Source organism: Dipodomys merriami, unplaced genomic scaffold, assembly GCF_024711535.1.
Source record: "Dipodomys merriami isolate MVZ:Mamm:240054 unplaced genomic scaffold, mDipMer1.0.p SCAF_36, whole genome shotgun sequence".
Lineage (NCBI taxonomy): Eukaryota > Metazoa > Chordata > Mammalia > Rodentia > Heteromyidae > Dipodomys > Dipodomys merriami.
Genome location: NW_027205159.1, coordinates 3,082,415 through 3,097,296, shown reverse-complemented (window position 1 = coordinate 3,097,296; position 14,882 = coordinate 3,082,415). Strand labels below are relative to the sequence as shown.

The following is a 14,882-nucleotide window of genomic DNA, read 5'->3' as shown; positions in this document are numbered from 1 at the left end:
CAGGTTATTTCCATTTTCTGGCTGTTGCAAATAATATTATGATAATTGTGGTATACATATTTTTCCAAGCCTCTGCTTCTAATTCTCTTGAGTATCTAGAAGTAGAACATCATATAATAATTATGTTTTAAAGAACCATTAGTTATTTACTTAATTTTTAAAAGTGGATCTCTTCTAACATTTCTCTCTGCCTTTTTACTGGGTTTTCTTGAAGGTATCCAAAGAAATGAGTAAAGCACAGACTATGTGCTGCCTTTTTTTTTTTTTGCCAGTCCTGGGGCTTGAACTCTGGGCCTGGGCACTATCCCTGAGCTTCTTTTGCACAAGTTTAGCTTTCTACCACTTGAGCCACAGTGTCACTTCTGGCTTTTTTGCCCCCTGTTTATGTGGTACTGAGGAATTGAACTCAGGACTTCATGCATGCTAGGCAAGCACTCTACCACTAAGCCACATTCCCAGCCTGGTCATATGCTTTCTTTCTTTTCTTTTCTTTTCTTCTCTTTTTTTTTTTTTTTTTTTGGTGGGTTGTAGGGCTTGAACTCTGGGCCTGGGCGCTGTCCCTCAGCTCTTCAGCCCAAGGCTAGCACTCTACCACTTGAGCCACAGTGCCACTTCCGGTTTTCTGGTGGTTTATTGGAGATAAGAGTCTCATGGACTTTTCTGCCTGGGCTGGCTTTGAACCGTGACCCTCAGATCTCAGCCTCCTGAGTATCTAGGATTATAGGCATGAGATACAGGCTCCTGGCCAGGTCATGTGCTTTTGTATGAAGCCATTTGGAAGGACAACTGAGAAAGTCTTGTATGTGTGTGTTTGTGTATATGTAAGACAACTTTCTGAGAAAGTCTTTGTGTGTGTGTGTGTGTGTGTGTGTGTGTGTGTGTGTGTGTGTGTGTGTGTATGTATGTGCACGTGCGCGCATGTACATGCATGTGTGTGCGTGTACTGGGGCTTGAACTCAGGGCCTGGGCACTGTCCCTTAGCTCTTTTACTCAAGGCTAGTGTTCTACCACATGAGCCACACCTCCATTCCTCCATTTCTGGCTTTTCGGTGGTTAGTTGGAGATTAGAGTCTCACAGGCTTTCCTGCCTGGGCTGGCTTTGAATTGCAGTTCAGATCTCAGCCTCCTGAGTAGTTTAGGATTACAGTTTTCTTCTTGGCAGAAAACTGGTCTCCTTTGGTGTAAGTCCAATAAATTTTACGTGGTTTGGATTGCCTCTGATCATCAGAGCATTCCTGTTCTGAAAGGGACCCCTGGAGTCTGTTCTTTGGTTTTGTGATGCTTAGTGTCAGGTGCTCACTCTCTGCCTGGCTGGGTTGACAGTCTCTGGATCCATCTGTGTCTGTTTTAAAAGGAAGTCAACCTGGTATTGTGGGAAGCACACAGAATATCTCTCATCTCTGTGGTAGTTGGCATCCAAGTTCTTTTTACTACCTTACAAATATTTGTTCAAAATGGAAAAAGCCACTATTACAAATCTCTGAAAAAATGTTGTATGAGACCAGGTACCACCTAGATCTGGTTCCTATTCACCTGTGAATTGCCACCACATTGTCCCAGGTAGGCAAAGGAGCCTTCTAACAGCTTTAGGTATGCTGCTAAGCCATAGGCTTACCTGGATTCCAGGTAAGGTGTGATTGAGCCATACTTCTAGGTAGACGTTTATTAGAAGTGAGGAATGAAGAGGAAGCCCAGACTTCTCCAGCAGCTAATTTTTTACTGGTAAAATCATTTGGGGGTAAAAAACAACTATCAGTGTTGGCCATATTTGTTTATGCTCCCAAATTCAGTGTAGTTCTGCCAGCTGCCCCACCCTGCCCCCACAGTCTACTCTGGGAATTGTTAAAGAGAGAAGAGAGAAGAATAAGGTAATGACACAAAGGATCCTTGGGATGGGTGGTCCAGGAGCTCTTGGGTGGTCAGACATACCTTGGGGACATGGATTGTTGCCCGGGACTATGACTTCCTCCCAAAGTGGAAGGTAGAGTTGCCAGCCCTTTGCCTGGCAGTTGTCACTGCAGGCAGCTTTTGTCATGGAGACCGAGGCCTGTGGGTGTAAACAGGTAATGAGTCAGTGCCCTTGGCACCCTGCCAAGAGAACCCAGGTCTGAAAGTTTAGGAAAACAGTCTCCCTAGCTCAGGCCCAGCCAGCAGTGCTGGAATGTCTCTCTTCCCCTCCCCTCCCCTCTTTCTCTTTCCCTCCCCCTCCCCCTACTTTCTCCATCTAAGAGATTTCCAGCAATGCCCTTGAGGGCATGAACCTCAGTGCTTAATCACTCTGGTCCTGTTGTGCCTTTGTGGGGGCCTTTGGATCCTGGCTAGAGCCAGGCTTGGACCTGTGTAGGAGAAGGAAGGAGAGTGCCTTGACACCTGGGATCTATGCAGTGAGTGAGTGCTGGCAGGACTTGGCACCCACCATTGCCCAGCTCACCAGGTGCATAGGAGACCTGCGCTCTGGACTCCTTAGCATGTCTTGTCGTCAGAGCTTAGAGACAAGCAAGTGAGGGCTGGGAGGGACTGCCCAGAACTCATAGAGGGAGGAGATAGGAAGTAAGAGGGAGAGAGAAGGTAGACAGCCATGTTTGGGGAGCAGAGGTGATTGGAGAGGTGCGGGCCATGACTAAATCTGCCTAAGCTATCTTGACTGACTGCACTTACTGACAAAATGCCAAGTTGTATTGTGTGTGGAACCTGCTCCCATGGCACAAGTGCTTTCTGACTTTTCAGATCCCTTTAACTTCTTCCTGTCCGTTTCTACCCCTTCATGCAGTCCTTGCTGTGTGTGCATGTGTATGAGCGCTCCCTTCCCATGCATGTGACCCAAGCTGAGCCCTGCACTGGAGCAGGTTGACAGCTCTGGGGCTCTGCAGCCCCACCAGTCCTCACCTTGCAGGAAGCTCTTGTCATCTTCCTCGCAGCCCCTCCCCCCAGACCTGGAGCTGCAGGAATGATTCCATTACTACTGGGGCAGCTAAAAGGATGAAGGCAGGAACTTCTTTGAAAAGTCTCAGATGCCCTGTCTTGTTGAGGTTCTGGTCTCTTGGGGCATCTGGGTGGATGGATTTCCAAGGGAAGGAACCTGCAGAGCCCCAAGTGCTAGGGCTGGGAGGGCTTCATGTTCTTTAGGAACAAGCTACCACACTAGAGTGTCATTCTGTCATTTGCTTAGGACTCTGGCGGTCACAGAGAATTCATCTGAGGAACGAGATGTTCTGAGTACACAGTAGCTTTGAGTTTCCTCACTCCTTTCTGTCTTAAAGGCTAGATTTGGCATTTCCCAAATTCTTTATCCATCCATCCACCTATCCACCCGGCTGGTGTTCTACCACTTGAGCCACAGCTCCACATCTAGTGTTTTAGTGGTTAATTGGAGATCAGAGTCTCATAGGCTTTTTTGCCTGGCCTGGCTTTGAACCATGATCCACAGATCGCAGCCTCCTGAGTAACTAGAATTAAGGTGTGAACCCCTAGCACTTAGTACCATTTTCTAGTTTCAAAGGATGAGGCACTGGCCTGGGATGGTCACATAACTAAGAGCCACCCAGGGAAAGCCTTTGTGTGCTTTAGAAGGAGCTGTGGCTGGGGTGTCCTGTATCATTCATAGATGTGAAACCCTTGAAACTGAGCTAACCCGGATGGTTCACCTGCCCAGCTTGCTGGGGAGCCTTTGGCCTAAAAACAGCATCAAGCTGGCTGATACAGTCCCGTCACATGTGTGGCCCAGATGATCGGGTGGAGTGACAGGTGATATGTGAGCTTCCTAACAGTGCTCTGGACCATTGGCTGGAGAGGAGGGCAGGACACCTATATTTGATGTGTCTTTATGTGATCTTCTGAAATGGTAAAGAAATCAGTGAACTCTACCTCTTAACTTTCTTGGTCTATGTTCTTAGAAATTAAATGTGAGTTTTTATAAGCTGTTTATATAGAATCTAGAACTTTCTGTTTAGTTGCCATGTGGGAATTGTACATATTGATTTCAGCTGCAACAGCAGACATAAAGTTTTGATCAACTACATTCATGCCAGCATAGTGACAGGCTTGCCTGGTGGCATGTGGTCAGGCTGTACTTTCTCTGCTAGTCTCAGCTCTAGCACTGCTAGAGTGATTGCTTTGGCCTGTGCACATTAGCACTAGGGGAGGAGGGGGAGGTTGTGAACCAAGTCCATCTCCCAGACCTGTGCTGGCTGCCATCTTAGGACATGATGGTTGTGTGGCCTTTCTGTGTCTTTAATGGAGACAGTTGCAGGTACTGGAAGGTCTGAGGAGCAAGCTGCATCTAGGAAGCTTTGCTTTTGAGGCTGTTCAGAAAAGGCAGCTGATGGATTTAGCATTAAAATTGCTACCTTTGTAGAAACAGACAAAGGATGCTCTTCCTCTGGTCTGCATAAGGAGCTGATCTCACTACTCATGGTGCTGTCTTCATGTCAGCTACACCAGATATTTAAGTATGTGGGACATAAGTGGCTTGTACCTGTAATCCAGCTATGCAGGAGGCTGAGATCTGAGGATCATGGTTCGTGGCCAGCCTAGGCAGGAAAGTCTGTGACATTCTTACCTCCAGTTCACCACCCAGAAAGCTAGGCTCAAATGGTAGAACACTAGCTTTGCACAAAAAAAGCTCAGGGGCAGTGCCCAGGCTGTATTAAATCCCCATGACTACACCCCCACAAGCTGGGGATGGAGGTGTGGCTCAAGTGGTAAAACACTGTATGGGCTCCAAAGTATGTCTGTGTACACACACACACACACACACACACACACACACACACACACACACACAACCACCATCACCACCACCACCACCACCACCACCACCACCACCACCACCACCACCACCACCACCACCACCATACACCCATAACTGAGCTTTCTGCTTGCAATGCTAATAATATACTGCTGAGCTACACACTCACCTCTTCTTAAATTTGTTTTGTGCCCTCACTGGGACTTGAATTTTAGCCTGGGCACCCTCCCTTAGCTTTCTGAACTGAAGGCTAGCAATCTATCACTTGAGCCACAGCTCCAGTGCTGAGTTTTGGTGGTTAATTGGTGATAAGAGTCTCTTTTCTGTCCTGACTGGCTTCATATCATGATGTTCATATTTCAGCCTTTTGAGTAGCTAGGATTACAGGCATGAGCCATTTGCTTTTCAAATTGATACTGAAAACATAGGAATTGTACATGTGAATGGGGTACTATGTGATTTTTCATATTTGTGTATGTTATGTGATGCTTAGGTTAAGTATAACTTTTGAAACATTTATAATTTTTTGGTAAAAATATTAAAGATCTTTTGCTCTAGCATGTAAGAAATCTCATTCCACCAGGTGCTGGTGGCTCACACCTGTAATCCTAGCTACTCAGGAGGCTGAGATCTGAAGATTACAGTTCAGAGCCAGCCCAGTGGTAGAGCACTTGCCTTGAGCTGAAGAGCTGAGGGACAGCGCCCAGGCCCAGAGTTCAAGCCTCACGACTGACAAAAAACAACCCCCCCCAAAAAAAAACAAAAGCAAAAACAAAAACAAAAAAGAACTCTCATTCCTACTTATATATACCCAAGAGAATTGGGGGCTCAGGTCCACATGTACCATGTGGTACATTGATGTGTCTTATGATCACCTACCATATTGGGCCACAGTAGAGTAGAGCAGACTCTTCCTTCTCCATTGTAGCTTAGGACTGAGCGGCCAGCCTCTCCTCACCCCTTCTCTTGTGCTTTCCAGCTGTGGTAGCCATCTTCCTGCTCTCTTAGGAGACTGTCTTTCATTTACATTTAAATATGTTGGACATGGTTGCCCTTGGGAGCTTGGTCATCTTGACCATCCCATGCCTTGCTCTCTTGCAGGTTAACTTCTGGAGAGTTCACAATGCCTTGCCTTGCTCCCCTTCCACAGGCTCCTCTTCTCCTCCTTCACCTATATCACCACCTCCTCCTCCTCCTCTTCCTCCTCCTCCTCCTCCTCTTTCTCCTTTTTCTTCTTCTTCTATTTAATTACATACCATCCATTTCACCACACAGTTTTCTACACTATTCATAGAATTGTGCATCCAACACATCAATCAATATTGTTGTTTTATCACCTCCAAAGTCAACCCCATGTTAAGGAGCATTGACTGGCTATTTCTCCTGTCCTCCAATTTCTCAGCCATCATTAGCTTGTTAGCTGCCTCTCTCCACTGTCTGGTGTGGATATTTCCTCTCAGTGGAATGGAGCAGTGTGTGTGACCTTTCTTTCTACTTTCTTCAAACACAGTGCTTTCTGCTTCCTCAAGTCCCGGAGTGCATTCCTACTGCTATGGCTGTATAATATCTACCCAGTTACAGGGATGGGCCACATTTTGCTTATCCAAACAATTGGTGGACATTTGAGTAGCTCCTACTTTTTGGTTATTATGAATAATACTGCTATAAAAATGTATGGTCAGGGCAGGGAAGGTGGCTCAGTGGTAGAGCGCTTGCCTTGCATGCATGAGGCCCTGGGTTCGACTCCTCAGCGCCGCATAAGCAGAAAAAAAAAAAGAAAGCCAGAAGTGGCACTGTGGCTCAAGTGGTAGAGTGCTTGCCTTGAGCTGACGAGCTGAAGTACAGCACCCAAGCCCAGAGTTCAAGCCCCATGACTGACCAAAAAAAAAAAATGTATGGGCAAGTTTGTAAGTGGAATTAAGTTTTGTTGGGTAGATATAACTAGGAGTGAAATTTGGGAGTATGTGGGTTTTTTTTTTTTTTTTTTGGGTCCAGTAGTGGGGCCTGAACTCTGGGCCTGGGCGCTGTCCCTCAGCTCTTCAGCTCAAGGCTAGCGCTCTACCACTTGAGCCAATCTTTTCTTTTTTCGCTTATGTGGTGCTGAGGAATTGAACCCAGGGCCTCAGGCATGCAAGGCAAGCACTCTACCACTGAGCCATCTTCCCGGCCCCTATGTGGTTTATTTTTAACTTTGCAGATTCTTGCTAGCTCATTTTCCACTCACATCCTCACCAGCACTTACCATCCAGCTTTTTTTTTTTTTTTTTTGGTACTGGTACTGGTGTTTGAACTCAGGGCCTCAGGCTCTGTGTTTTCCAGGTGGACACTCTACCTTTGAACCCTAGCTCCACTTTCGGCTTTTGGTAGTTAATTGGAGACCAGAGTCTCATAGGCTTTTTTTGCCTAGGCTGGTTTCAAACTGCAGTCCTCAGATCTCAGCCTCCTGAGGAGCTAGGATTATAGGCATGAACACTATCACCTGACACTACCTGACTTTTTGATACTTTTGGATTTCTTAGGCCATTTCTGTGGTCATTCCTTATACTACTCAAACCAAGAAAATCTGCTTACCTTGACCCAAGGTTCTCCAATTATTTCTCTCTGCAGACAACATTCTCTGTTAGGAAATTGGAGCATGGGAGATAAACTGGCTGCAGAAGTACAACCTTTTGCATTCACTCAGTTCTCAGGTTGTGCCAGTAGGCTTCAAAGTATTTTCTTTAGTAATCTTATATATACATTCACTCTTCCTGCCTCTTATTCTCCCCTGCTCGGCCTTCACCAGGGATCTCGAAGCCAGAGCACAGAACGAGTTCTTCCGGGCGTTCTTCAGGTTGCCGAGAAAAGAGAAGCTGCAGGCAGTTGTGGACTGCTCCTTGTGGACGCCCTTCAGTCGCTGCCACACAGTGGGCCGAATGTTCACCTCTGACAGCTACATCTGTTTTGCCAGCAGAGAAGATGGCTGCTGTAATGTTGTCCTTCCACTCCGAGAGGTAGGGTTTGCTTAGCTCAACAATTTTGAGGGCTTAGAAGTATGGTGGCAAGTTCCTGCTCAGCTTTCCAGTGGCCTTCTTCTTGGTGAATGGCATCACGGTGGTGGGAGAATGTGTGAAAAGAGGATAAAGACAGGAAGCATGGAAGGGCCAGTCTGGCTCTTTTGTAACAACCCATCTACTGGGGACTAGCCAGGGTCCTATGAGAACTGTTTTAATCCCTTCTCAGGGCAATACTTCCGATGACCTAACCACTTTCACTTGGTCCCACCTGTTCTTGGCTGTACTATCTCTTAATATTGCCCTATTAGGGACCAAGTATACAACACATGCGCCCTTGGAAGACACATTCGAGCTATATCCAGTCCACAGAAACTAGTGATACTGGCTGTGAGCTGGAGCTCCAGAAGGGATGTTCACATGACATGCCTTTGCTGTGTGAAGATGGACATCTAGAAGGGTGGCCATTCAGAGGGGAGCAGAGCCTAAATTGGACCATTATCCATTTGGCTGTGGCTTTTTCTTTTGTTGCTTTGGCAACCTGAAATTTATCTAGAGGTGATGGGTATAAACAGAGTATTCTAACCTCCACATTGTTGATAAAGCTGTTATTAAAAAATACATGCTTAGCAATTAAAGCTTTTCCAACAACCTTTAGAAATGAATCGTCCTCTTCCACCTGCAAAAAAAAAAAAGCAACCTATAAAAAGCTTTACCTTTTGAAAATAAATGACACATGGCTTGGCTTTTATAATCTCCTCTAATTTCAGTTGAAAAACTAACAATTGTTTCTTCAGTATGAATCAAGTTCTTTTCTCCTATAAAACTCTGTAATTTTCTTTTTGGAACTAGTGGGGAACAAACTGAGTTTACTCCAAGTTCTGAGCAGCTGAGTCCTTTGAAGTCAGGTATCCCCAGCTGATTCTTCAAGATGCAGGAGTCTTGGGTCTTGTGTTATAGGCCCTGAGCCTTGTTCTTAAGTGGACTCAGGCTTTTCATTCATAACACTCTACCTCATCCATTCATAATGTCCTACCTCCATGCATTGTTCTGCAGTGGATGTGTTCATTATACAAACATTCTTATTAGTGGAAGGAGAAATTTGGAACATGCCTCACGTAATTTTTTTCTGGCAACATATACATAACAAACTAATTTTTTTTAAGTGTACAGTTCAGTGATACTTAGTAATTCACATTGTTCAGTATCTACTAATACTATCTTCTAGGACTTTTATATCCTCCCAACTTGAAATTCTCTCATTAAATACTAACTGCCCTGTCTATCCTGACCTGACCCCTACTCTTGGCATCTACCAGATGGCCAGTTCCTTACAATATCTACTCTAGGTACCTTGAATAAGTAGACGCATAGAGTATTTGTCTTTTTGTGATTGGATTGATTCATGTAGTATGATGTCCTGAAGGTTCATCCATATTGAGGCATTTGTCAGAATTCCATTTTATTTTTTGGGGGGTTCAGGTCCTGGGGCTTGAACTCAGGGCCTGAGTGTTGTTCCTGAGCTGCTTTTGCAGCAGGCTAGTGCTCTACCTCATGAGCCACAGTGCTACTTCCAGATTTTTCTGAGTAGTTTATCAGAGATAAGAGTCTCACAGACTTTCTTGCCTGGACTTATTTTGAGTCACAATCCTCAGATCTTAGCCTCCTAAGTAACTAATATTACAGGGATAAACCACCAGTATGAGTCAAATTCCTTTCTGAAGGCTGAATGATATTCTGGTATCTGCCTAAACCACAGTTTGCTTATCCATTTTTCTGCTGATGTCTCCTCAGGGTGCTGCCACTTTCCAGTCTTTTTTGGGTAATGCTGCTTTGCCCCTTTTCACCTTTACTTTCTATCCTGGGGTATTTTCTTAATTTTGTAAACTTAGTTATTTATTTTTATTTCTTAGTTTTTGTGGGTTGTGGGGCTTGAACTTGGGGCCTGGCACTGTTGCTGAGCTCTTTTTGCTCAAGGCTAGTGTTCTACTACTTGGAGCCACAGTGCCACTTCTGGTTTTGTGGTAGTTAATTGGAGATAAGAATCTCACAGACTTTCCTGGCACCCAGCCGTAAATTTATTTTTTGATGGCACTTGCATTTGGATTTGAGGCTTATGCTTGCTAGGCTGTCTCTGTTTGGCTAAGCCACACCCCCAGACCATACCCCTTTTGTACTTTTTAAAAAAAATTTGTTTTTGTCGGTTATGGGACTTGAACTCTGGGCTTGGGCACTGTCCCTCAACTCTTTAGCTTAAGGCTAATTACCACTTGACACACAGAGCCACTTCTGGTTTTCTGGTGTTTAATTGGAGATAAGAGTCTCAACAGACTTTCCTGCCTGGGCTGGCTTTGAACTGCAATCCTCAGATCTCAGCCTCCTGAGTAGCTAGGATTACAGGCGTGAGCCACCGGCGCCCAGCTGTACTGTATTTTTTGTTTTTTTACACCATTACATACATACATACATACATACATACATACATTTATACATTTCTTTATCCATTCATTCAGTCATTGTGCCAGTACTGGGCTTGCACTCAGGGCCAGGGTGTTTTTCCTTAGCTTTCTCATTTAGGGCTGGCTTTCTGTCACTTGAGTCACACTTCCACTTCTAGCTTTGTGTGTGTGTGTATGTGCGCGCGTGATTAGAGATAAGAATCTCTCAGATTTTTCTGCCCAGGCTGGCTTGGAACCTTGATCCTCAGATCTCAGCCTCCTGAGAAGGATTACAGGTGTGAGCCATTGGCACCAGAGTTATACTTGGTATTTTGAGGCGAGGTCTTGTTTTCTGCTTGGGCCTGGCTTTTTGTCACTTGAGAAAAGATCTTGAGAACTTATTTTTGCCTGGGTTACCTTGAACCATAATCTGTCCATTCCTAGCCTCTCAAGTAGCTAGGATTACAGGCATGAGCAGTTGGTGCCTGGAGATTTATCTTGAGGGAAACAAATATTTTTAAATTGCTTTTTAAACACTGGTTCTGGGGCTTTAATTCAAGGCCTTGGTGGTGTCCCTGAACTTTTTTGCCCAAGGTTAGTGTTCTACTACTTGGGCTATATAGCTTCACTTGTAGCTTTTTGGTGCTTAATTGGAGATAAGTCTCAGACTTGTCTTTGTGGTCTGTTTTGGAGGCATGATCCTCATCTCAGCCTCCTGAGTAACCAGGATTAGAGGCATGAGTCACCAGCTCCCTGCTGTCTTGGGATATTTTCTGAAATGTGACTGGCAGTCTGATTGTAATGGTCCTTGCTGAACTCTATGTCACTGTGCTGCAGATTGTGAGCATCGAGAAGATGGAGGACACAAGCCTGCTGCCCAACCCCATCATTGTCAGTATCCGGAGCAAGATGGCCTTCCAGTTCATCGAGCTCAAGGACAGAGACATCTTGGTGGAGAGCCTGCTAGTGAGACTCAAGCAGGTTCACGCCAACCACCCTGTGCGATATGACACCTCCAGTGAGGATGACATGGTAGGAGTCTTCACGGAGTGGCCATCCATGACAGAAAGCCCTTAAACCACACTCCAGGCAGTGCTTCCACAGAAACTACACAGAGATGGGCCACTGGGTTGTTAAGACAAACACACCAGACACTGTTGGGCTTGTGCATGTGTCTTGTGTCACTTCATGTGCGTGTGTGTGTGTGTGTGTGTGTGTGTGTGTGTGTGTGTGTGTGTGTGTGTGTGTGCGCATCTGTGTGCACTGGCCCTGGGGCTTGAACTCCGGGCCTGGGCTCTCTCTGTTAGCTTCTTTTTTCAAGGCTAGTGTTCTGCTGCTTGACCTATAGCTTCACTTCCAGCTTTTTTTTTGTAGTTTAGGGGTCTGGAAACGTGGCTTAGTGGTAGAGTGCTTGCCTAGCATGCATGAAGCCCTGGGTTCGATTCCTCAGTACCACATATACAGAAAAAGCCAGAAGTGGCACTGTGGCTCATGTGGTAGAGTGCTAGCCTTGAGCAAAAGAAACTCAGGGACAGTGCCCAGGCCTAGAGTTCAAGCCCCAGGACTGGCAAATAAATAAATAAATAAATAAATAAATATTAAAAAGAATCTCATGGACTTTCATGCTCAGGCTGGCGTTGAACCTTGATCAGATATCAGCATCCTGAGTAGCTAGGATTACAGGCATGAATCACCAGTGCCCAGCTCTGTGTCACTTTGGTAATATAGAGTGACCTGGGTAAATGTTACTTAGAGGCGCCAGTGGGGTACTTTCCTCACAGGTTTCAGGGCTAGCTGTAACATGCTGAGTGGGAGCTTTGTCATTTCTTAAGCTAAGCGTATTAATTGGGACCTGTGTTTACTGAGACCTTGTCTTCTATGACCCTCCCCTCCCCTCCTTTCCCATACCTTTTCTTCCCTTTTCCTCCTCTTTCCTATATTCTCCTCCCCTCCCCTCTCTTTTTTCCCCCTCCCCTCTCTTCCTTTCCCCTCTCCTTCCTTCTTCTCCATTTCTCCTCTTCTCTTCTCTCTTTCTTTCTTTCTTTCTTTTTCCAGTCATGGAGTTTGAACTCAGGGCCTGGGCACTACCCCTGAGCTTCTTTTTGCTCAAGACTAGCACTCTACCACTTGAGCCACAGCGGCACTTCTGGCTTTTTCTGTTTATGTGGCACTGAGGAATCAAACCCCCAGCTTCATGCATGCTAGGCAAGCACTCTACCACTAAGCCATAGGCCCAGCCTGACATGCTTTATTTATAACACACTTTTCTTTAAGATATAAGGCATACAATTTAATTTTGAATTGCCACACAATAATTGTGCTTATTTACTCTCTCTCCTTCCTGCCGTGCAGACATCCCCTGTGTTTTACTCAGCAAGCATGTGTGGTGAGCACAAGTTTGGGGACCTTACAGTGGAGTCTTCTCAACATCATGAGGAAAGTGAGAAGAGCCCCCCACCGCACCCTGAGCCCCTGACTGCTGTCTTCCACCAGCGGTCAGGCTGCCAGAGCCCTGACTCCCGCCTGGTGGGTGAGGTGTCTCTGTCCTGATAGGGACACAGAGCTGGGCAGTGGGCATGGGTGGTTGCCCACCTTTGATTACTATAGAATGTGGTCTCAAGAGCTGGTGGATGTGGGTGGGTGGTTGGAGACCCTTGGCAGTCAGCATTCCCTTTCCCCATTGTCCTCTGGGCAGACAGCTGGGGGAGGGGTGGCTGGCTGTCTCCACTTGTTCTCTTAGTGTTTGACTAATGCCACTATCCCATGTGGTCTGGGCATCTGGTAGTGCTGTCCATCTGGGCTACTAGGTGATTCTGCTCCTAGTCTTTCTTCTGCTTGCCAAGGCATGTGAGCACCTTGTTACTGGATTCCTTTTTTTTGTTACTGGATTCCTTTTTTTGACATGCCTGTCTTCTAGTTTTTACTGAGCTCAAAGTGTGTTTGCTACATTTATAGATTTTTATTTTCTATGTACGGCCACTTTGGGGCAGAAATCATGTACAAGTGTAGCTGGTCTAGAAATTGTACCTTGATATGCAGCCGTAACAGGCAGGAAGCCAGGTAGCAGCCGTGAGGAACAGGTGGTGGCTGTGACATTATTGCCTAGTTATTTCCTGCTCACCAAGGATCTTCTGTAATCAGCTGTTAGTGTTTTGTTCTTTTTTGTTTGCTTGTTTTTGTCTTTTTTTTTGAGATAGCAGTCTCATGGACTTTTTTGCCCAGACTGGTTTCAAACCACAATTCTCCTATCTTAGCCTTCTGAATACCTAGGAATTCAGGCATAAGCCATCAACACCTTGCTAGGAATTGCATTTGATTCTCATAAATTTTCTCCCCTGTCTCTCAAGTCTTGGAGGGCCGGTTATTCATCTTAACATTTTTTTGTGCCAATTGAGGTTGAAATATATGTACTGCATAAATTCAGACATCACTGGCTCTGTCCTCTAGTCCATACAGTCAATTCTGTGAGGACATTCATTCTGCCATTAGGGATTGGGGTTGGGTATTAGGCAGCTGTGGACAAACCTGTCCTACAAAGAAGCCTCTATGCATTAACAAGTATTTCCACTTACAGTCCCAAGAACAGATCAAAATCAGTCTATGGAATGACCACTTTGTGGAGTATGGCCGGACCGTGTGTATGTTCCGCACAGAGAAGATCCGGAAGCTTGTAGCCATGGGGATCCCGGAATCTTTGCGTGGAAGGCTCTGGCTCCTTTTTTCTGGTAAGTGTCTCTGTGCCATCTGGCCAAATAGTTTTGGAGGAGACCCAGATACTGAGGTAAGCAGTACACAGTCATTCCTCGCTATATTGTGGTCCACTTTTTGCTGCTTCACCATATTGTGAGTTAAAAAAAAATACATATCTAATTCTGAATTGCAAAGTTTTCGTGTGGAATTTTGCAGTGGATACTTACTTATATAATTATGATTTTAATTATTGTTGCCTACAAATTTCAAAACAATAATAAAAACAAAAAAAGTTAACTCAAACCCATTAAAAGAATATTAAATTGAAATAAAATACAGTATATCAGCGGATAAACACTGCACTGTACACATGGAAATACAGTAAACCACTACCACTTCCTCAAGTTTGCCAACATGAGATTGTACACAGCACACTATTGGCTGATGGAATGGAAGGTGACCAATCACAGAACTATGTTCTGTATCCTGAATGCTGATTGTCTATTTGCTCTCCTGCACTGTGTTCGTACCTTCAAAATCTCTCCTTGTCCACTTCACATCGACATCTGGTCACTGAACATAGTGTTGCTCTGTGGTGCTGTGTTTTTGTGAAATTTTCATAAAAGCTAGAATTTATTTTAATTCCTGTAATGCCACCCAAACGTTCTGCACCTCTAAGGCTTCTGGCAGTGAACCCAAGTGCCAAAGGAAGATGCTTACCATCAAAGAAAAGGTGGAACTTCTCGACATGTTAAAGGAAAGCAAAAGCCACAGGGCTGTAGGCCACCATTATGTGAGCAATAAATCTACTGTTCATCACATAAAGAAAGACAGGAAGAATAGTAGGTCTATGGCAATGATAACTTTTAACAAGACTGCAAAGTGGGTGGACACTTTGCACAATAAGGCCAGTATGAGCATGGAGTTTACATTGGCCCTGTGGATAAATGACTGCAGGAAGAAGAATATCTTGCTGGATACCAACACCATTAGACAAAGGCCAAGAAACTTTAT

The 14,882-nt window shown here is 45.1% G+C and overlaps 1 protein-coding gene across 2 annotated transcripts in view; it reads left to right on the top strand.

Annotated features, from left to right (window-relative positions):
* Tbc1d8 (TBC1 domain family member 8) overlaps nucleotides 1-14,882 on the top strand; it is a 125,222-nt gene that overhangs the window by 80,299 nt on the left and 30,041 nt on the right. For both annotated transcript variants that reach the window (XM_069988542.1, XM_069988543.1), the window contains exons 6-9: nucleotides 7,533-7,740; nucleotides 11,016-11,210; nucleotides 12,531-12,704; nucleotides 13,753-13,903. In XM_069988542.1, the coding sequence (XP_069844643.1) occupies nucleotides 7,533-7,740; nucleotides 11,016-11,210; nucleotides 12,531-12,704; nucleotides 13,753-13,903 (728 nt within the window). The remainder of the gene's footprint in view (nucleotides 1-7,532; nucleotides 7,741-11,015; nucleotides 11,211-12,530; nucleotides 12,705-13,752; nucleotides 13,904-14,882) is intronic.